General features: G+C 26.4%; 3 protein-coding genes across 7 annotated transcripts in view; 2 read left to right on the forward strand and 1 right to left on the reverse strand.

The window, feature by feature from the left end:
- Nucleotides 1-25,121, reverse strand: part of LOC132924446 (leiomodin-2-like) — a 74,367-nt gene that overhangs the window by 47,925 nt on the left and 1,321 nt on the right. The window contains exon 1 of one of the 3 annotated variants that reach the window (XR_009661330.1): nt 12,374-12,526. The exons of 1 other annotated variant lie outside the window; for it this stretch is intronic. The gene's annotated coding sequence lies outside the window, so the exon portion shown is untranslated. Of the gene's footprint in view, nt 1-10,884; nt 10,980-12,373; nt 12,527-25,121 lie in introns of those variants that run through there. One more of the 3 variants, XR_009661329.1, reaches the window with a different exon arrangement.
- On the forward strand, nt 3,575-4,868 carry LOC132924445 (piezo-type mechanosensitive ion channel component 2-like). The gene is made up of 5 exons (XM_060988771.1): nt 3,575-3,764; nt 3,827-3,916; nt 3,983-4,115; nt 4,177-4,362; nt 4,611-4,868. Exons 1-5 carry the CDS (start codon nt 3,701-3,703, stop codon nt 4,840-4,842), a joined length of 705 nt encoding a protein of 234 aa, XP_060844754.1. The 5' UTR covers nt 3,575-3,700; the 3' UTR covers nt 4,843-4,868.
- LOC132924443 (piezo-type mechanosensitive ion channel component-like) lies at nt 5,228-11,973 on the forward strand. Of its 3 annotated transcripts, none has more exons than XM_060988767.1 (12): nt 5,228-5,448; nt 5,660-5,754; nt 5,838-6,508; nt 6,595-7,354; nt 7,430-7,594; nt 7,653-7,779; nt 7,901-8,136; nt 8,404-8,600; nt 8,828-9,094; nt 9,980-10,235; nt 11,537-11,660; nt 11,728-11,973. In XM_060988767.1, the coding sequence occupies exons 4-12, from the start codon at nt 7,218-7,220 to the stop codon at nt 11,908-11,910; spliced, it is 1,692 nt and encodes a 563-aa protein (XP_060844750.1). In that variant the 5' UTR covers nt 5,228-5,448; nt 5,660-5,754; nt 5,838-6,508; nt 6,595-7,217; the 3' UTR covers nt 11,911-11,973. The 3 variants fall into 3 exon arrangements, with proteins under 3 accessions (XP_060844750.1, XP_060844749.1, XP_060844751.1); XM_060988766.1 differs by having other exon boundaries at nt 5,838-6,115; nt 6,179-7,354; XM_060988768.1 differs by lacking the exons at nt 5,228-5,448; nt 5,660-5,754; nt 5,838-6,508 and having other exon boundaries at nt 7,287-7,599; nt 7,691-7,779.

Genomic DNA, 25,121 nt, shown 5'->3' on the forward strand with positions numbered 1-25,121 from the left:
AATTGGTAACTACTTCGTAAATATTCATAAGTTTTCCTCAGTTTCGTGTGAAAATATTTATATGTCTTAATAGTATAATTGTTTACTCATATTTTAATAATATAGTTAGGTTTATATAAGAACTTTTAACGTATATTTCCGAAACCGAATAACAACAGGTTAACAGGATTTTTGGTTTTATTATCAATGATTCTTAATAGTTAATATTGTATTTTTAGATACGTTGCAGGGTAAACGACTCAAACGATTTGTTAAATGTATGGTTTATATAACTTTGTTGATATTAACGGTGAAAATTATTTACATAATTAAGGTTTATGTAACGCCTCAATATCAAAATATGCATGATCCATGTAAGTAATCGTTTTTTTCTTAATTTCACGAAACAAAATGTTTATCCCATTTTATCAATTAAGGTGATAATATTGGGCAGCTATTAGAAGCAATAGGACTGATGAATGATCAAATATCCAATATGGAACTAGATGCTGTATTATTAACTATATTTGCAATAGTTTTACGTTATTTTCCCAAAAATGATATTATTGACACAAACATCGACCAGGATTCCATAAGTACTACCCCTGTGCACACGAAAAACTATTACTCAATGTTTGTTTCGAAGTATTCATGCTTGGCTTTAATGTGTATAAGCGGTATCATGGTCCCTTCAATTGCTTGTGGTGTTTATTACACATTATTTGCAGTGCTTACAACGGTCATTGTTTTATTCAAACCATCGAATAAAACTATTGCTTGTTTATTTCGAACAATATGTTTCTATACGAGTCTTCATATATTTATGTTATTTTCTTATCAAATAGAATGGATTCGAAACCTCAAAATTAATGCGAGTTTAAAGTGGGTAAAATTGAAATTAATCAAATATTGTATCAATCATCAGTGGGTTATTAAAAAATAATAACTTTTCAGACAATTTGGATTGATAGCCTTTCATAATTCAAAATGCAATACATCTGAGGTATTGCCTGAACTTGAGTTGTATAATTATTTGTTACCAATTGTATTAGTTATTCAACACTTTATGCTATGGACATATTCTAATATGGTTTGTACAAATGATCAATGTTTTATTTGTACATCTTTTATTTAAAAAAAAAAACATATTCTATGTCATAAAGTATGTAAACTGTGTATATTTTTGAACGAATTAGATTCCTAAAAATGCATCTATAGAAAGCTCAACAAAATTAAAAACATCAAAGAACAATGAATTCAGCCTGATATATATATTTTTAGTAGGCATGAATAAAATAGGATATAAGATAAGTATTCTAGTAAGTTTAATTTTATGTAAGCTTTTGTATATGCTATTGTATATGTTATGAAACTTGTAGAAGTTATCTAACGCAACGTAATATTATAGGTTTGGTGTATTTGTTATCCTGGATGGCTAACATTCATAATGTTATCATGGACAATAATTTTTTGGATGCATTTAAATTCTCGCAGAAATCTCATAGTTATTCTATTACTTGCTATTAGTACGATTCTTTGTGAATATACATACAATGTTATAGGTAATGATCTGCTTAAACAAATATTTGGTTCATATTTTAATGAACGGGTTTTGGATAAACAATTATCTTGGGATATTATGATCAAAGCAAGTATTTATGGGAAAATTATAAATTTAATATAAAACAATAAAATTATTCATTTTTTATAGACATTGTTTACTGTAACATTTTGGACAGCGTTAGACAAGTTCAATAAACACAAACCGAACGAGGATAGATCAAATGAGAATAGATCAAATGAGGATAGATCAAATGAGGATAGATCAAATGAGAATAGATCAAATTCAAACTATTACATATCAATCATATCATACATGTGGACTACATTACTGATTCTGATTATGATCACATATGGATTTTTCGGATATTATAAAATCAACTTGATCCAAATGGGTTACATTACGTTAGCACTTTTATTTTTGATTATTTTTCAAGTAATTATATTTATTAACTTAAGATCTTAAATATTTATGCATAGATATTAGACTAGGTATCAATTTTTATTCATACTTCTTGAATAATATCAACTATTTTTTTTCTTACCTATGTTTATATGATAGTATATTTTATATTACTTAGGTACTTAAAATGTGTATAAATAATGAATAACATTTAATAGTCACTAATAAAATTATTTTTATTCCTGATAAATAAAAAAATTATAGGTGTCTTTTCAAGTGTGGAGTAAATTCTTGTATCTATATTGGACAATAGTAGTATTGTATTGTATAGTTGTGATAACCATAACATATGTGTTTCAATTTTATGGATATGCAGACATCTTGATCACGGATTTACATATCTCAAATGACTTGTAAATAGTTTATTTTGATTACCATAACATTTTTAATTAATTAAAAAAAAAATATTAAAGTCAACGTGATATTGGATTGGACAAGGAAGACTCATTTAAATCAATTGTACCGGTTACAATTGCAATTTTTATTCTAATTCAATTCCAATATTTCAACAAACATTTAATGATACCAAAAACTACTGAAGAACCACACACAATCAAACCTGAATTACCTAAATTATCAAAGGAATTGGGTTTTTTTAAAATATTGAATACTTCATTACTAGTTTTCCATATACATTTTAATAAATTGTTAATCATGTTAATTGTGATATTGATCATGAGTAAAGTAAGTTAAATTCATAAATTAGTTTTGGTTTTTTTTTATTACCTACCTTTATAGTTCATAATATAACTATATAAAATATTAAATCATAATAATAGAAAAATAAAAAATATAATAGATAAATGTACCTAATATTTTGTTTATTTATACTTATTTTAGCCTTGTTTATCAAATATGATATTACTTATCATAATGCTATTATGGATATTATCGAATTACAATAAAATTATAACAAACATATTATTCTTACACATTGTTTTGTATATAATGGTTATACTTGGATATCAATTCTCATACTGTAGTCATATATATCAATTTCGAGTAAGACAATAGAACTAATGATTATATGAGTAGTAATTATATCATAAATATAAAATTGATGTTAATATTATTGGTCAATAAATTATTATCATTATAGTTACCTATAATTGGTGAACAACATATTAAGTTACAAGACATTTTTAGTTTTCATCAAGTAAATATTGCAGAATTATTTGGTTTAAAAAAAATTGATACAAATGAATTGTTATTTAATTTTTTAACATATGAGCTCTGTAAGTCATGACAAGTTATATTTATTAAAAATACATTTACCTAGTTCTATATCTATATTTACAGTAATTTTGTTGGTAATGGTTTTAAAAAAAATCATTTTGATTTATTTGGAATTCAAGTATGACACTAAAAACCCGCCATCATTAATTTTTCCAAACATTACATACACCGATATGGATAAAGGAATTCCAGAATTGTTCATGTACTTGGCCAACAATGGATTCTCCCTTTTTGGTCTAGAGGTAAGAAACTTTTTGAACATTTAATAAATTTAATAAAATTAATGATTAATTAATAAGTTTTTTAAAAAAATTGTTAAATTAGATCACTTTTACTTCTATTGCGATTGTGATTTATTTGTCTTTGGATGTGTACGCATTATTATATGCTTTATGGCTGTTGAGCTTTATTGTTAAAAACAGACAATCCGTTTCAATTTATTGGCCATATTTTGTAATATTTATGTATTTAATAATACTATTTAAATATGTGTTGAGTATTGAAACAATATTTAATCTCGCTTCTGGTAATGTTTGTAATTTTATACACTTTTCTTATATATTATATTATTTTGTTATTTTTTCATAGACATTCCATGGAAAACAATCAATATTATGGATAATGCAACAATACAATTATACGATGACGGCTATAGCGCTTGGATACGGCCATTAATGTGTAAGAACTTGATGAAAACTTTAAAAACTGGTATCCTAAAAATATACTTTTTACATTATTTTACAGCATTTGATTTTATATTGTTAGTTTTTGCATCACATCAATTGACAGTTTTTAGAAAAGAGAGATCGCGAATATCACATGGAAACCATTTTCAAGAAAATGACGATACAACAAATAATAAACAAAACGACAACACGTTTGTTTGGATCGAATTTTTCAAAAACTTATCAAACTATTTATAAAATATTTAATTTTAGATTGTATTTGGGCGTTTTGAAAAAAATTATTTTCCATAATTCTATGTGGTTAATTTTATTTTTCATATTTTGGACCGGTACAAGTCATATTAACATATTTTCTCTTGGCTATTTATGTGCTGGTACTATATTTTTTTGGAAAGGTACATACTATTTTCTAATGCCATTGGATATGATACTTAAAATGTGAGTAACAATATGAAAGTCTTAAATTAATTTTAAAATCTAATAATTTATTGTTAGTTACCTAGCATTATTATTCACATTATAACATGTTTACTATATTAAAATGTAGAACTGAATATTTATAAAATTACCTACGCTCATAAATATTACTCTAGTTACTACAGTGTTCTATAAGACAATTGTAATGTAAAACGGTTAATTAATCAATTTAATTATTATACCATAAATTATATTGTATTAATTTTCAGTTGGAATGGATTATTGAAATTCACAATTATAGTGATATCTATAAAAGTACTATTACATCTATTAGGATGTTTGATTTTAAACTATTTTGAATGGCATTCGTGTATTTTTATGCGTGTTTTTTCAATATTTTGTTGTGTACAAACTTCAGAAGAACGTAAATTTGATTTGTTTAACAATGTTTTATCTGTCTATTATTTACTAATCGTATTATTTTTTTTTTATTATTATTAAATTAGAAATATGTGGTACATCAAAAAATGATATAGGTTTATTTTTGGATGTGCTAATATTTATGTTGGTATTGTTTCAAAGACGATTTTTCGAAAGTAAATACTTTCTTAATCTAATTGATGACACAAAAGCTGCAGTCGTATTGGCTAGTAAGATGTGCTATATAGTCAATGAATGGGATCAGTCTAAAAAAGACGAAAATCGTAAAATAGATTTAGATTCACTGGAAAAAATCAAAGTAAAACTTAATAATATTAGAGAAACGAAAAAAAAACTAACAAGACAAACACAAACACAACATAATAGAGGTATTTTTTTAATCTTCTTATTAAAAAAGGTATTGAAATGTTATTATTACTTTAAAATGGATTTTACATAGCTTGTTTAGATGGTGAATTTATGTTTGAGAAAATTTATGATGATGTATATTTAGTTGTAAAATATGACACTCATATTTTTTCTAAATATGGAAATTCGGTAAATGGCTCATGGCTATATCGACAGTTTGTTTACTTTGTGTTTTATTTAACAGAAAAAATGAATAGTTATTCTGAAGAATACAGGCAAATAATGGGAACTTTAAACGAAGAAAAAAAAAAGTTAATGGTAGGTATATTTCACTTTGTATCATTATAATACTATGTAGTCATCTATTATCACCTACTTGAAATTATTACTTTAACCATAAAATTTATATTTTTTTATTTAAGATAAACTATGGTGGTTATTTTTTCTAAAGTGTAAAAACTTTCAAAGGCTTAAAATAAATGTAATTTTTACATATCAGTTGAATTATACTCCTAATATTTTAATATAGGAAGATTCAGAACAATTATTTAAATTAGGTCAACATAAGGGTTCTTCAATGTTATGGACTCCGAAGAAAAATATTATAAACGTTACTGACTATAAGTAATTTATATTTATTTATTTATTATTAAATATTACATTAGTTTTGTTTTGTATTTGCCACCGTCATTAACTATGTTATGTAGCAAGAAATATTACGAAGACATTAACAAAGATAAGCACTGGTTAATACAATTTATTTTTGCTATTTGGAATGTAATGCAATCATCTACACATTTGTTGTGTTACTTCTTTATATTTTACAACGCAGTTCATAACTTGTACGATTCAATTTCAATGGTGCCTGTTATAATGGTAGTTTTTTGGGGACAATTATCGGTACCCAGACCAACGAAAACATTTTGGATTGTTTTAATTACGTACATGCAAGTAAATGAAGCAAACGTATCATAAACCATAAATTGTGCGTTATGTGTTTTATTTTACCAGATTACAGGCTTAGTAAAGTACATTTGTTCTTTTAAAGAAATTCCATGGATACAAGAGGAAGTAACTTTGAAAAGTACAAGTTTAACAAATTTTTATTATTATCCAACCATACGCCTGGGAATTGGAGACTATTCATCTAAAAGACTAATAGACCTAATTGTTTTGTTAGCACTGTTTCTACACAGGTTAATATTAGTATTATATCACAAATATTCACGATAATACTAACAATGTAAACTTGTAGACGAACATTAGTAAGATTAGGTCTTTGGACATGTAATAAACACCAGACGCAATGGGTTGTCGATACAAAAATGTTACAATATAAGAATCCAAAAATATTATCGTTAAGGATGATAATGTTTAAGTAAATATTTATCATATAAACGATGATTAGAATGTTCTAATTTTAATTTCAAATGTTTAATGTTGAATTAACCATGCGTATCAAAGTATAAAAACTCATTTAAGACCTATACATGAATTTTATCAAGACCTTCGACAGAATCACATCGAAGGATCTGTGAACGTGTATCCGACCATGTTCTTGTTAATATTTTTAGGAATACCCATCGGATTTCTAAATTCAAATGTAAGTAACTTATTTGAAAACTGTTGAAATCAATAGAAATTAGAAGTTTAGAGCAGTGGTTCTCAATCTTTTTAGTACCGCGGCCCAAATTTACCCTGAAAAATCTTTCGCGACCCACATGGTTTGACTTTTCAAAAAGTAGTTATAAAAAACAAAATTTGTATTATATAAATATGTATAAATTTGTAATATATACATATTTAGTATTTTATAGGTTTATAACCAATTTTTTTTTATAAATGTACTTTTAATAATGAGGTGTATGCGAAATATGTGCTTGTTTTCTGTTATGGTTAATAACAGCATTGACATCATAATTCAAAAAATTGTTTACGACCCACTAAAAATTGACTGACGACCCACCAGTGGGCCGCGACCCACACTTTGAGAAACGCTGGTTTAGAGAATAATCGTCGATGATCTGTACAATTTTATTAATTTGTAGGCTGTCACGGATTCAGTCGATATAAATCGAGTGACAAAAATGTTTTTAATAACATTCTCAATTGACGTGATATTTATAGTCATAGATCGATGGTTATATGCCAAGCGTTTTGTTCTAGGGAAATTAATTTTTCACATATTATTTATATTTGCATTTATATTTGATTTAACGAAAATGTAAGTATTAGTTATTTATTAAGTAATAATTATTGTTTATTACATTATAACAGTTTTTTAAATATATATTTATAGCGAATGGCAACATAGTGGCTTGATAGTAAATCAATTGTTAGCATTCAACATGTATTTGTATATTTTAGTTTCGGCCTATCAAATAAGGAACGGTTACATGTATCGGCACGCGAGTTCATTTCTTTGGTCACGATATACATTATTCAATTTGATGGCTTACAAATTGTAAGGTAATTCGCAATCGATATTAAAATAAATAATAAATGATTCAATATTTTGAAAGATATTATTATTGTCCATTTGTACACGAAATCCGTACAGTGTTGGATTGGATATGGACGGATTCGTCATTGACAATTATGGAATGGTTCAAAATGGATGAACTCTTTACTCATGTGTGTTGTGTTAAGGTAGAAGTAAAATTATTATAAATTACTGATTAAAATAATTATATGTAACTGGTTTCACTTAAATTGCTTTGTCATATTCAAATATTTTTGATTTTAATCGGTACTTTATTTATGTTTATAGAGCATAAATAATTTTCGTGAATTATTAGATAGTAAACGAGGTATGCATGTATCCTGGATATTTAAGCTATGTGTTGGTGGCGGAATTATACTGGCGATATTGATAATAATAATATTTCCAATAATATGGTTTTCGATGTTTGAAAGTAAACCAGACACACCGTCGTCAATGGAATTGACTGTAACATTTGGAGAAGATTCAACTGTTTTTTCCAGCAAGTCAGATGACATACATAGGTATACGAAATCAAGCTTACTATTTAATAGCATATATAGAATATAGACTAGTAGTACAATTTACAAATTAATATAGCACCTATCGTAACTGTTAATGAATTATTTTTAATTAATTTGTAAAATAAGCCATACATTAATTTTAATGTGCAGTAATTATAAAAAAAAAATTATTATTTATTGTATTTAAATCAATTTATGCTGATTAACAGGTAATTCAAGTTTTTACAAATATGTTATACATACCTAACTTAAAATATTAATTTTTAGATTAGATATTCCAGATCTAATATTAATAAAACAGATATACTTAAACTCATCGAAAGAAGATAGAGATAGTATTTCGGATTTTCTAAATCAATACGAATATGATGAAATAAGCTCAATGAACGTAATGCCACAGTCTATAAATACACGGCCCATTACCACTTATGAGTTCAACAAATTTAAAAAGATTATTCTTACAAGTACACTTATATTTATTTCACATACAAATATAATATGTAATAAACTAAATATTTAATGTTACTCGTATTTCTATTTTAATTTAAAAATATCATTTAATTTATTTAATTGAGTATACTCCTATAGGAACAATTTTTAATCACATTAGATACTACACAATTAACTTTAAATTAGACAATAATTAATTAAATCTTAATACAGGCGTTAACATTTTTATTTACTACGACAGGTTTCAGTATTAAAATTTCAGCAGAATGGGCATTGACACACCATGATGGTGTTAAGGTGAGCCGTGGAAAAAACACAGTCATGATGACTGATTACACTCATTCAGTATTGGCCGATTGTCTCAATAATATGTTAAATAAAAGTTCTAATGATGTACCTGGTTCTTGTAAACAAGTGGTCATACCCAATCTATTGCCAAAATTTTTAGCATTGTTTCTAAAATCTACTGAAACGGCAGTGAGTTCGGAATTGATGATTCATAACCCAAGCAAGTCTAAAGTATTTATAATAGTTTTTTTTATTTACTTGGCTTATCGTGTATTCGTGTGTGATTGACAATTATACTCTGTCCTATATAAGACACGATAAATAAATAGACACAATCGCACAAACCGGCCCTTCTTAACATTACCAACATTATTCGTCTTCAGCAGAGATAGAGGGCGAGATTAAGAAACTAAGTAACAGACATACGAACAAAAGTATACCTATATACAGTCGAGTCACGATAATTCGAAGTTGAAGGGAGATAATTATAATAATTCGCTTCGAGATATCTAACTCGAATTTATATTAATTTATATTTCTAGGGGAATAAAAAAAAATTCGAATTGTCAAGTTTTGTGAGTTATTGAGGTTCGAGTTATCGCGACTCAACTTTAAGTACTATATAATATTTATATAATATAAAGTGAAAAATATTTAATAGCAGTGTGCGTATCAAACAAGTTGTATTCATATTATTAGAATCTACCTTGCGTTTTTATTTTGTCATGATATTTGTATAACTTAGAGATGCTAACAATTTTTGTCCGTTTCGATCACGCGGTTCTCCAATGATTGAGAACGTTATACTATTTTAACCGGCAATTGAGGAAATTTAAAATTCACAAAAAACTCATCGTTTATCCAAAATACTAATATGGTAATAATAATACATGTTTGTTAAACGTGTAAATGTACATATTTATACATTTAAATTAAACGAGTAATAAAAATGTTTGATGTCCTAATCATAAATTAGGTAATCGGCTAGTTTACACATACCTATACATGAGACAGAGTATACTACACGGACAAACTGATAAAAATATATAGATGTACAATAGGTACAGTTAAAAAAAGTGTAATAATTCAGTAAATAAAATTATAGCTAAACCATACATGGACGTCGGTTTAACATTTCACTACGACGACTTATCTAAATTTAATTACTGGTGGGACATGGTGGAAATATGTCCGATCGAAAACGAAAACACCAGTTATTTGAGAAAGTTGCCTTATTCATCGTGCGCTGATAATGATATAAATTTGGGCACAACTAACAGCACTCGTATGAATACCATGTATAATATATATGTGTTTAGCGATAGATATTCAAGCACAATGCAATTTTTAGACGACAGAGGGTATTTATATTTTTTGTTCAAATACAATTTAATAATTGAATTATATTATTATTGTTGTTATTAAATGGTTATACTATGTATACCTAACTAGTAACTGCAGGGCCGGATTTAGGAATGTGAATGTCCTGGGTCCTCCTTAGACCCTTTTACTGGAAAAGCAGTTATAATTAAATTTGGTATATTTTCAATAGAAAAATCATTCGGTTAAAAATCGTAATTTAATTGTCACTAAAATTAATTTTTTTTTTTTTTTTGATAAGTGTCCACGCGAGGACAAGCCGCTGTGTAATGTACGATCGACGTAATTAAAGTATAATTTAAATTGAACAGTCAATAATAACAGATAATTATAGGTATTAAATTATCAAAACGTAGTGTAAGGGCGTATTTGGGAGGGGGCGAAAGGGGGCATTTGCCCCCATCGCTCGTATTTTTCTATATATAATACATTAATTAATAATTTATTTAAAATATTTTCCGTTTGATAAAGATCGTAAACCGTAATGATATCATATTTAACATAATAAGAATAATTGTATACCTATTTAGGTAATCAGCTGTAAATTATTTTTAGTTTGTATAACTTAAATACGCCCTTGACGTAGTGGTTATTGTCGCATTGACGTAATAAATTATAAATTTTACTAACCCGGGTAATTGTCACGATCAATATTCATTAGTACAAAATACTGTTGTAGATGACTGTAGCGACTGGTGTTGCAGAATGTGTGTAAACGTAACTAACGAAAGACACATCTCTCCTGCATCAAAGCCCAAATGAAATCGTTATAATTATATATAGGTACCTACTTTATCGTATATTATTTAAAACTTAATCGTCCGTATTGTCCGTAATTTAAAATAGCAGATTGATAATTGATATTCAATTATTTATATAAGTTATATGTATTTATTAATTACTCGCTTTGATTAATCTAAACTAAATTACCGACTTTATTCAGTATATGGTTTGTCCAGTACTCTAAATGTTTCTAACTAACGATTTTACATTTTTATTTATATTCTCACTTATGTATTCATTTCATTAGGTATTTAATATTTATTAATTTATGAAAATATCAATGATTGGACATATTGTTATTGAAGTAGCGATTTTAATTTATATTGAAAATTTCAATTTATATTATAATTGGATGTAAATGTAATGTAGAAGCCTTCATTTTGCGGTGGCCTGGGGCTCCCTGCCATTTCCTCCTAAAATCCGGCCCAGACTAACTGACTGTAACGTACACTTACTGCAATTAAACGATTTCAATAAAAAATAATTAAACTAATTTCAGAATAATCGGCTTATACACTATAATTATAGTTTATTTTGGATATAAGTTTGCATTTGATATATTTCGCTCTTTCAAATTCAAATTGGGATACACCGAAACACCTTATCCAGACCGTATATTACAAGTAATATAAATTATGCTGATTTGTAAACGTATTTGTCTATAATAATGGTATGTAATATTTTTTGTAGCTTTGTTATGAAATTTATATGGTTAGATTCTTCGGAGAATACGAAATGGAAGAAGATTTATACGCAATGTTAATATTTTTGTTTCGATCGCCAGAAACGTTAATTCGTTTTACAAGACGACCTCAAATAAGAGAACCTGAAACAAGTGAACCTGAAACAAGTGAACCTGAAACCTCAGAATAAGAAATGCGATGAACATATGTGTCTGACAAAATATGAATAATTAAACGAAATGTATTTTCTTTGACCAGTTTTGTTAAATTATAGTTTTTTTTTCACAGAATTAAAGATTTCAAAAGATATATTATAAAAATATTTAAATATTGTTTTAGTTTACATAAATATATACATATATATATATATATATATATATATATATATATAAATACTCATTTTAAATACGTCCGTAATGAGTTAAAAATAAGGTAAAAGGTTCTAATTTAATATTAGCATAAAAATTAATATATTATATTTAAATTTTAAATTGCTATTCTCAACTCATTACTTTATAATATACTCGTATATATTTATTAATATGAAATCTTGAGGGGGGGGTAAGTAAGAGAGTTTTTTTTTCTTTTATCTATATAATGTATATATAGGACTATGTGTGATATATATATTGAAGATAGAATAGATATATTACCTTGCTTCTTGTGAAACTTGCGGTTTGCAGTGATTTTTTTGAATTTTTGAGTGGAATAAGAATTAACGAAATAAGAAAAATTATACTATGAACAATATTTTTAATTTGATAAAAAGATGCATTAACTAAAATAATATGTGAAGTGATGGAATATTAACCGGGCGTGCGACTGAGCGCCTTATTGAGTATTTTTGTGCTTTTATAGAAGATGTTGTGGGATGCTATTAATCAATAAGGCATAGATTGTGGCGGCATCTCACAAAGTATCTATATATATCTATATTGTGTTTATGACATTCTTATAATTTGGTAATAAGCTATTTTTTAATTTGTTTACTTAGTTCTAAATGTTAAAATTAATTACATTATTATTTCAGAAAAAGTTATATTAAATTATATATAATCTGTTATCTTAAATTGCTAAATGTCAAATATTTAAATATATGTAATTAAATATAATTAATAAATTAATAATGATATGTTATACATATCAATACACGTCATTCACATATTTCGCTTGGAAACACATTATATTTAATAAACTATAAAACTAATTATATACACGCTTAACGGCTTAACTTACATAATACATAATTACATAAGCTTTTAACTTTATTCTATTAAATTTCAAGAGAACATGGTTCAATATAATTGTATAAGTTTTTCTTGTTTTACCATAATATTGTCTATAGGTAATTTTATCCGGTTAAATCGAATATCGTTAAGTTAAAGCTTCTGCAGCTGAACTTAATAACACAAAAGACGCTAATTTCAGTAAACTAAAAATACAATAGCTCAAAGAAATATCTGCACTTGCAAAAGTGATTCTGTATACTCGAACGCGGTATACAAGATAGGAACTTATTTTTTATCAAATACCTATTATATTAGATTATATGGGCAACTTACATCTGAGAAACCTGGTGGGACTAATTTTTTATGTCAATAACATTTTCATAAGCAAAAAAAAAGCTTAGGGGTGCGATCTATTTCCTTCATCAGTATGTTTAATAACGTAAAAAAATTAATAATATAAAATACATATCTTCAGAAATCTAAACTTATAGTCTTCGCCAAATTCGTTTCTTGTGTACAGCGATATAAATCAGGGGCGGCTTTTATGGGGGGCGTAGGGGCCATGCCCCCCCCCAAGATATCTGACTCAAATATTTTCATTGATTAGATTATGTATAATTTGCATAATATTAATTTAAAAAAAATATTGCCCCTCCTCCAGACAAAGAACTAAAGCCGCCCCTGATATATATTGTGTATGCACTAAAATTTATCATATTCAAATCCATTACACTATTTACAATGACCTAATCAATGAGTAATGACGATATACACATGACCTACTCTCAACAACCAATATATACTTTTGCATAGGCCCAATGTTTAATATAATAGACAATTATTATACAAGTGCATTGGCCCTCGAGTAAATTTTAAATTTTGTTGTTGCTAAAAAATAGTATTTTGAATGAACGTTTTTGAGACAACTGTTTTCTATATTGATACAAAAATAAAAATTTAATTTAATAAAACTAAACTTAGTTTTTTGTTTGCATCCTTCTAGTCGACACTTTTGAGAATTATTTATTTCTATAATTTCCGGCCAATGCGTGGTTAACTCCTAAAAATTATAATTATTATTTTTTATTAACTATTTTATAATTATTATTAATTCTTATTATATATCTTCACATATAATTATTTTTAAATTGACAATGGTGACAATAGGACATGTTTACCCAAATGTGACTGACAATCAACATATTAGTTTCCTAAATTACGACCATCGTCTTTTTTTGCAGTATTTAATAACCCATAGACTATAGTGTAATTGTAAATTCAAGGAGCTGTGGGATCTTCAATATATATATGCAATAACTGCTTATTACTGCTAAGTCAATAAAATGCATTATTGTTTTTGATGTCCATTTGTTTGTCAAATGAAATCATATGAAATCATACAATTCATATTATATTCATCTTACAATAATAAATCGAACTATCGAAGTACATAAATTTATATTTTTTTTCAAAACTATTTGAATAAAAATTGAAGGCTTCAACTATTAAAAATATTGCAGAACATTATTTTTTAATTTATAAATAAAAACTTAAAAGTTAAAGTAATAATAAATTAGTATTATATAATATATAATATAGTATTAAATTGGATCATAATGTATTTGAAAGCTTAATTTACTAAAAAATAATTTAAAATAATAAATAAATAGAAATTTAACTTATCTTATAGTGTAATAAAATACTACAGAATACATAATTATTGAGACTATACAGACTATACAAATGCGTAAAATATATTTCAGCACACACACGAACTTTGATACATTCTGTAACAAAGTGTGTATACTGAGTGATCCATTTAAGAAATAATGCACTCATTATTTAAAAAAAAACTATAAATGTCTTTTTACATAATTTTAAGTCATCAAAAACATATTTTTTATTATTTTTTTTATCGTTATTATCATATTGTCATAATTTTTTTAAAGATGCATTTTTAATTCCCCAAAATTAAATATTATCGGATTAGGTACTTTGATGTTTAAAAATTTACTTTGGACAGTAGTTTATGAGTTATAACTTATAACTTATAACAAATAAATTACTTGTCTGAATTTGGTTTTTTTAGATCATTATGATCTAAAAATATGAAAATATAAATATTACATACATATGCTGCTTCTGAATATTAAATTAAAAACATATACTGTCATTATAAAAAGAGTAAAAAATGATAATGATAAAAAATGGTGAAAAATATTGTTTTGTAACCACTTAAAATTATACATATAAAAGAAAATTTTCAAAAAGTTAATATTTTTTGAAATAATGAGTGTCTTATATTAAATCAATCAACCCGTAAATATATAGTAGAGCAAGTATATATAACTACAATAACTACATAAATGAACAATGTATCATTTATACAAACATGTGAACGGATAGGTTATTTTCATGCTCCGGTTTGAACAATACGAATCACAAATAAAGGATCAACAGAAATATGTTCAAAAAATTGTATGTTTACACCCGTAATGGCATTTCGTCCATTACCGACGAAATATTTCGATTGTTGTATTATTATATTAATATCGACAATGGATAATAATAATAATAATAATAATAATAATATAGCTATAGAAAGCAACAGCATTCGATAAGTTTGCCTTATATAAAGGATTACTGCTAGCAGACATCAAGGCAATATATTATATTTAACGGTTGTTAAATCAATAACACAACCGAGTCTTAGTGAGACCGTTATAAAAGAGTAATTTTATTTTGTTTTTGGTATTTATACGTATATACTTACTTAAATAGATAAATTTAATATCATATTGTTTGCAGTGCAATATCAGAATATCAACTGCGAAGGTATCACATACTTCACACATGCTTAGGTTTTAGCAGTATAAATAGTGATATTTATGATTTACTGAACAATAGACAAGCGCCTAGGCTATGTGCTGTCATGCCGAAGATCTAATTTCGCTATAAGTTTTATTTTTAAGTACTTGTGGGTATAGTGGAAAATATTAATTATAGCTTTTAACAAATCATTATGAAGGTAATTGAATTTAAGCACAAATAAACAGTAGCTGATTTAATATTATGTAATATGTATTTAATTTATATTGTTTTTAACAAATCTATAGAAAACTATACGGGGAAATTTCGAACAGTTAAGTCTCTTAAACACAATATACACATTTTCAGTTAATAAGAATTTTTAACTAACAATTTATTGAGCCAGGTATATTTACTGGTGAAGTTCCTCGATATTAAAAACACAAGTTATACTGTGTATATAAGCAGCGCGTAAGCCTATAATTACAATCTCTCGCTATACGTCCTGAATTCAAAATAACCTAAGTATATAGAGAGGCTACAAAACCATTTACGTATATATATATATAATATATAAACATGATGTAGTAGAGCAGTCTATTATAATTTATAACTACTGGGAATTAGAAAGAATCTGTGGAAAATAATTTTAATAGAATAAATATGTTATAACTATTATAACTGTTTTATTTGAATGGAGTTCATACACGAACAGCGTGTGAATTTTAGTTTTTATAACAGATATGATGCTCATTTTCACGCGAGTTCACTTTGATAATGAAAATTGTTCGTTTCTGTTTATCATTTTATTTGACATTAAATGGTTTCCAATATTGTAATATTTACCCGTACATCTGAGAACAAAATTTAAACGTGTACTGCAATTTATCGATCATCACTTGTTCGGATAGGCAATAGGTAGCATTTCCTATTTTAGTTAACCAGTCTCAGAATGTATTATCTAACTACCGCGAAGTCTGTGACATATAATGCAGCCGTATACGTGTATAAAGTGTACAGTAGCTGGTACAAACGCAGTACGGTGGAATCGATGAATTGGTTAGGTTATATTATTGTATTGTTGATATAAATGTCAAATTGTCAACTTTAAAATGTGTACACGACGATTTATCGAATAGTATAATCTGCAATGCATTTATATGCACCATACTACCATTAATTAAAATAGGTAAAGAGGAATTAATACATAAAAAAAAAGGAAAACAATATATTATGACGCATAAAGGTATAATAATAAAAATTATGTATAATACAAGCTGATCCTACACGGCGTTGTCTTTAATAAATTTTAAAAAAACGTCAGTGAATTACGCTGTCCTAAGCTCTATGACATTTTTTTAATAGAGTAATTATTTTAGTGGTTTTATCTATTATAAAATACATATTGTATACAATTATAAACAATTACGCGTATAATACAATTTTATTTTATGTAACCTTCAATGCCAATTCTATACAAAATTACAAATTAAAAAAATATTTGTTTTTCACGAGAAAAATCCTATGTAAGTACATTTTTAAAATGTAAAATTTAAAAAAATTTGATTTTAAAGTGTATATCCTCGAGAATTCCTATGTGTTATATACTAAATTTCAGGACCATATATACGTGATATGTGCGATAGACTTTGCTGTAAATCTCTTACACACAAATTTCACATTTCCTTTATTAATATAGATAAAGAACATGATAATACTTTATATTTATAATTACACAGTACATCATTTTGAAAAATCATCTATATCTATAAGATCTATACTAACTTATAAATGTTATTATTAATTGCAACATTCAATAACATTCGTATTAACTACAATATTATAAATTGTTTAACCTACGTGAAATTGGCACAACAATCTAAAACTATTCCAACAAACCTTATTTTAAAATGAAATATTTTTCTACTAATTCCATATTACATACATTATTTTTCGTGCTATGTTATTATTCTCTACAGGTAGGTACACCTAACCTGCACAGAGATATTTTCATAATATTTTGACTAATTTTAAGCTGCATAATTAACGCATTTATTCACGCTGTTTGTAAATATATTGATTCAAAAGTTATAAAACCAATTAATATAATTAAAATATAGTAATATACTTTATTTATTATTATTATTTTAAGTATTTAAAGTTAAGATGAGTATATATGCACTAGAGCACATCTCTGAATAGAGTGGTTCAAGAGTAGAGAAAAACGTTGGTCTACTACTACTTACTACTCTGCTTATCTAAACATTATAAAAATATATAATTTTGTATATAGTTTGTTTTGTAATGGCTTTAAGTCTTCAAATTATGCAACAAATTACTCTTAAAATATATAGAATTAGCCCATCGTATTTTTTAAAAATGCATGCTGAAAAATTTTTCGTGTTCAATTGGTACTTAGATATTTTTGTTAAAAATCTTTCTTTGTCAACACTTATACTTGTATTCAGGAAATTACCACGTAGACTCTAGTTCCTAGAGCAACCAAAAACTTGAAAATGCACTCAGTTATAAAAAAAAAGTATTCATTATTTAAAAAAAATAATTTCTAAAATAAAATGACAACTATATGAAACATTTAAATTGTATTCCTGGATTGTGGATTATATGAATATATATTATTATAATAATTGATGTGGTGGAATTAAGTTCATTTTCGATATTTATTACGGTTAAGGCGTTCATTCTGACGCTAATATTATAAACTGCAGTGGTAAAAATTTACAAATATTTACTGAAGGAAATAAGTAAATAGGATTACAAAAGGATTAATATAATTAACATTAAACAAAAATTAGCCATCCCCTCTAAATCAGTAACCCACGAGAACAGACTCTTGTTGTTAACTGTTGTTGACTCTTGTCCCCCTTAAATACGACTGAGTAATTAAATCAACTTTTTTATAAAAACACAGACACAAATCTATAAATTATATAATACGTATTGCGAAAAATACCCACATCAAATAAAATTAGTAGTGAAGACGTTTTAAATAAATTTGCAACAGCCAACAGCGGAACATGACAGATACTCGGATCATTCTCCCCTATATTATATTGATTAGTTCGCTTTGAATAATATATCTATAATAATTTACGTCGTGATGGACATAATAATAACAATAATAACGTAGACTATAGTACTCATTATCCAGATAATAGTCTTTATAATTCGATATGATAACAATATGTGTACTAGTGTGTGTAAAAGAGTGTTTATATTAAAAAAAAAAAAAACGTTTTATTGTTTTTATATCATGATGTTAATAAAATATAATATGCCTATTGTACCTAGGTACTAGTATATAAAGGACAATATGCTGCATTTAAAATTTAAATTGACAGCGATGACAGCCGACGGGTATTGTATTATTATTATATAGTTTTTTGTCATACATAATATTTGTTTGTAATTTTATGTTTTGTGTAAGAATTAATAAACAAAAAAAAAAAAACGGTTAACGATTTTTATTCAATTGATCATATTATGCTGTTGATATCTAACTACATCGAGTCCATCAATTATTTTGAAATTCTAAGAACTATATTTTGTAACAATAATATACACTTAACAAAATAAAACAAACTAAAATAACTATACGTTGTTCTTACTTTATTAACGTTTTCAACAATTGGTAGAAGTCGTATTGGTTCAGTATCTATGATATAGCTTACGCATAATAGGTATACACTATAGTCACTAATAACTCATATATATTTGTACATTATAATTCATTTTTATAGATATCGAAAAAAATATCTCATTTATAGACTTATTATAATAATATGTACGCTGAAACTGAAGCTATAACAAAAGCTGTTCACGTCTTTATTTCGCGTACTAATGACGAGTGACGACTATTATTACTTTAATATTATTATACGTCGTTACTAATAAAATACACACTTATAACAATATGCCGGATATTTGATAATATATATATATATAATATTGTGTCTGCACATATTCTGCATCATATAATATTACTCATTTAAGTGATATATGTTTTTTGATGTAAATAATAAAATTACGTTTTTCCCATAGGAACATATTATATACCTATACGTAAATGTGTATAAATCGGCGGCGGCGGGCTCTCTTGTACAATATGTAAAACATTAAATAATAATACTCGTGTAATATGTTATATTCCAAAATCGATTTAAATGGTTTACGACGTATATTATATTATTATTGTGGTAACGATCGCGCGAGACCCTAAAAATATACACATAATATGTATAAACGAACAATAATATACGTATATATTATAACATCGTCTGATGTGTTGTAGAGGTATAGGGTGTGGGAAAAAAATGACCCTCACGGTTCCGTGGGACACACGCACGACGCGCGTACTATACATCACAAACACACACACACAGACACTATCGAAAAAATAATAATATTATTATTATACATATAATATAACCATCCACATTATATTATAGGCTCTTTATTACAATAGTCGTCATTCATCAGTTGATATCTTGTTACGCGTGGTCAACAATCTTTCCCGATATTAGTGTTGAAGTTATAATGTGTATCATTATACAATAACATTATCGCTAATATTATATGGTGCGCCCGTACCCACTTCCTGCAGATCGTAAAACACGAGCACCTCTATATGTTTGTGTGTACACTGTAATATTATTATGGTCTGTATGTTACATCGATATTATTTGACATACGACGTGTACGTTTATCGTGTGATTATGTGAATATAAATAATATGAACATGACCGCTTAAATTTCATAAATCGTAAACATTTATCAGACTTCAATTTTATATATTAAGTATTGAGTAGGTATTACACGACATTATCGTGAGTTGCGAAGTCGCTGCTGTGTATTTCATGCCCATATAATATTATATAGGTATTGACTCAATACTATATTGGTATAATTACGTTCGAGAAATTACATTGCTTTTTTAATGCAAGTACAGTTTTAATTGGACAAAGTGCACGTGCAGTTATATATTTATTATGTATATTATTATAATATTTTAACAACAGCACGTATTCTAGTACGGCTAAAAATACATTACATTTTTGTACATTTAGTTCTTATTTTTATATAGTAGAAAATATTATGATAATGTAAGTACCAGTTATACAAACAAAAATATTATAGTCTCAAAGAAAAAGACATCGGCGGAAGTTGTTTTTCTGAAAAAAAAATAGAGAGAGAAAGAATTTGGAATCCAACATTATGTATAATTAAATATAATTTTCATATGAAGAAGTATGAAAAACAGGAAGTCAGACCGGCCGTGTACTCAACTTAGATTTATTTTGTACATTGTGCGTATATAACAATACGCATTAATTCAATACAATTTTCTGTAAATTAATCTGATTATATTTAAATAACATTTAATAATATTAAAATAATAATAATCATATAAATATTTAAAATTGTTGCTACCTTTAAGCTATAATGTGGTAAATTTATATTTAACATTTTTTTTTTAAAGATTACTATATTAATAAATTCTAATAACTCGACACGAATCTCGTAAACGGATCGTTATCGAAAACCTCTATAAATCCGAGTGCGTTTTTTAAATATAACAATACAATAGGTGTAAGGTGTATAGGTACACCTATTGTACACGGGAATACGAGATTTATGTGCACATTTACGTGGCGCGTCTACATAATAATAGGTCTATCGATGTCGTATACACGCGTAACGGCTGATTTAATTCAGTGTATATAATACCCGAATAATTAAAATATATAGGTAGGTACAACACCTTTATGTTCCAGATAATTGATTTAGCTACTCGATATTTAGATTTACGATGTGTCTTTAAAAATAAATCAAATAATATTTTTTAATGCCTCGAGTGAGACAGTTATTGATAAAAACAATATTGAACTGAAAATCGGTTAGAAGTAAATAAACGATGTGCAATCTAATGCAAAATATGTTCATTTATATAGTATGCAAGCTCGTGTAAGCTGCAGTGTATAGGCTCAGGCTACATTAAGAAGCTCGTCAATTTATTAGCTTCTAAGGGAATGATTTAAAGAAAATGTCTAGATCCAAAAAACCATCCTTTTTTTTCTATTTCGCAAATATTCCTAATATAGACGGAGACAAAAAATAAATAAAATAAAAATATTTTTAGTGATCTATTTGCATGTCTATTTATTTCTCTGTCGATTCCGAATTAGAACCGCGAGCCCATTGTTTGCCGATCAGCGATCACTGGACTACAAACTATAGAATCTTTGATGACCACTATTGATGATATTATTTTTAATAAATAACATTTTTTTTTCGATACAAAATATAAATTATCTTTCAACTTTTTGGTTTAATACAATAGTTTATGGTACTTCTAGGTAGGTAAGTCTAAAATAAAAAATTAAGTTATGATAAGTAAAATCGTACACGTCATGAAATTCGGACAAACTCTTGTAAGAAGTGGTATGCAATTTATACGTTTCCAATTTATGTTTATTTTTTGGCGTGGTATTCGGGTGCACCTCATCTAAAACCATGAGTGTTGACGTATTGTCGTTTAATTTAAATTTTTGCATCAGTCAAACTAATGATACCTACGATGTGATAATACGAGTTTTTATTTATTATACATCATGTATTTAAAAAAGCTAAACCCTATCATGTAATTTTATTTTATTTATATTTTTTTTGTATATTATTTTCAATAAATAGAAAATATTATTTTATAAATGATTCAATTTGAATCATTGGGTTTTTGTAAATTGACTGAACAATTATAAAAAGGTTGTACTGTACATTTAATCCCTACAAACACAAATTAAATGGTCAAGTTAAAAATATGTTTATCACAAAGCACAAGTTAAATATAAGCACCAAATTTTTTAGAGCCAACAGTCACTACATAGGTTAAAATTCGATAAATTGATAACATTATTACAACAACATAAACTTTCAATAAATAGAAAACATTTTTGATTCAACCGTAATAATTTTGGTGTTTTTGAACATGTCGGCACTTAAAAATCTTTTAAACAAAGAATATGTTAAATTACTAAACGCGTAATAGCAAGTGTATTTATAATTATATACATATATGCAGATTTCATGATGATAATAATAGAATTTTCACTCGTATTTAGATATTATAACGTGGGAAAAAATGGTTAGAAGTGGCTTAAGTTAATTGTTTTCTTCAATAGCTATTTTTGTACTATTTTTAAAATTTTTTATGATATACTTAAACTACCAAGAGACCCTTTTCACCCATAAAAAACTGATCACTGGCATTTATTAAGATGTAAAAAGGTTGCAAGAACTCAACATCATATACATATGCTATGTTAAATTTTCGGGTAAAATAGTTATCTAATTTAAGAACTTGAGAAATAATAATAAGCGCATTTTTTTAATTTTTCCCTATGGCTTATTGATATAATTATTTCTGGAAGCAATACCATTTCGATTTATTATTTTTCCAAACATCTTAGATAACTTACATAAATAAAATAATTTTGTATTAATTGTGATCATAATATTTAATCAAAGATATGAGTATTGAAAATATTACAAATTGAAAATGTTTGTAAGACGGAGACAACACGCGTGGATGTAATTTCCTCTTTAATAGATAAGTATAGGTACATTTATTTTTCTTAATTAATAAAATAATATTCTTTAATTTTAAAATTATAAGAATAACGAATTTAATAATTAAGTATTATTTGTATTCACTATTTATTAATTTTAAAAAATATATACAAATATTAATAAAAAAAATAATTGAAAAACTTCGTAATTTATAGTACCTAATATTAAAACACAATAAATTATTGATGCTTTTTTTTTTTTCTAGATCTGCTCCACTGTGATACAATTTGCGTTTAATACAAATTCACGGCGTGGTTTGTGTAAAATGTACAAAATTATTAAAATATCTATATTTTTTTTACGTATAATTATAAATTTTTTTTTTACGAGTTACAAGTTTACAACTTATAACATTGTTGATCAATTAAATTTTTAATATTTTTGTCAAAAGAGCGCTGCAGTAGAATTTTAACTATAATCCTTAACTTTTTAATAAAAATATTTTATCCTACTTGAATATAAATGGTGAGGGGATGGGCGAGTGTGAAGTTATTCAATGACTTTTGTCATTTCAACATTCAAAATTCTTAAATACGACTCTTGTTAGAGTCAAATTAAGGGGTGGGGGCTAAGAAGGCTGCTAGGGCCTTTTCAAAAAAGGGGACCCCAGAATACCAATAAACAAAATAAATACGTAAGTACGTATAATGTATAAAAAAACTTTTTTTTTGTTGTTAAATTAAGGTCTTTAAAAATGGGATAGCTCAGGGCCACTTGTTACTGTTATCCGGGTCCGACTCTTGTATTAAATCGTGGAGGTACTGCTATAATTTTATTTATTCTGGAAATGTAATAATATGTAGCCTATGTAGGTAATAAATATAAATTGAAAATAGTATAATATAATAATATATGTCATTATACATAATAATAGAAAATAATTTAAGGGGCCCCTACACTAACATTTGTTTTCTTTATCAATCTCCCATATAATATAGGAACATATATATTACGTATTTCCACGATGACGACTCTCTGGTTCAGTTTAGGGCAAAGGCACCTATATTATATATTTTATAAAAATGAATATTTTTCTTTGCATTAATGGTTAAAAATAATTAAAATATGCTTATATTTATAAAAAAAAAATTAAATATTAAAAATCTTTCCTTTCAATGTACATCAGGAAATATTTTTCTTTATAAAATATATAATAGTTGCCTTTGCTCAAAACCGAATCAGAGAGTCGTAATCGTGCAGGAAATACGGAAAATCTTTGATCCTATAATATATTATATTATGTGGAAAATAAACAGGGAAAACAAATGTTGGTGTGGCGATCCCTTAATAGTGTACTTATACTCAAATTTAAAAATAAACTCGCTAAAATGTTAAACTCATATAAAAAACAATAAACGCGAAAATAAAAAAGTACGTGATTTTTATTTTCCAAGAGCACATTTTCACTTTCGTCGCTAAGATGCACATCGTGTTATTCGCAATACGCTTTTCCAAAGTCGAAGTTCGGGATCGACGGGATCTGCTCATTAATTATATATATATGGTATATAATATGACCCACTACTCGGGCGAGCCGTATACACATATATCAAATACGCCGCGGCGATACGTCTCGAATAGCAATCGTATATTATATTATATGTATATATAAACAGTCGGGTACAACTCGCATGCAGTCAGGACGCGTACATAATATTATTATAATATAATAAACTATATATGTACTATCATCTCCTCGTCATTACCATAAATCTTA

This window comes from Rhopalosiphum padi, chromosome 3 (genome assembly GCF_020882245.1).
Source record: "Rhopalosiphum padi isolate XX-2018 chromosome 3, ASM2088224v1, whole genome shotgun sequence".
Taxonomy (NCBI): Eukaryota; Metazoa; Arthropoda; class Insecta; order Hemiptera; family Aphididae; genus Rhopalosiphum; species Rhopalosiphum padi.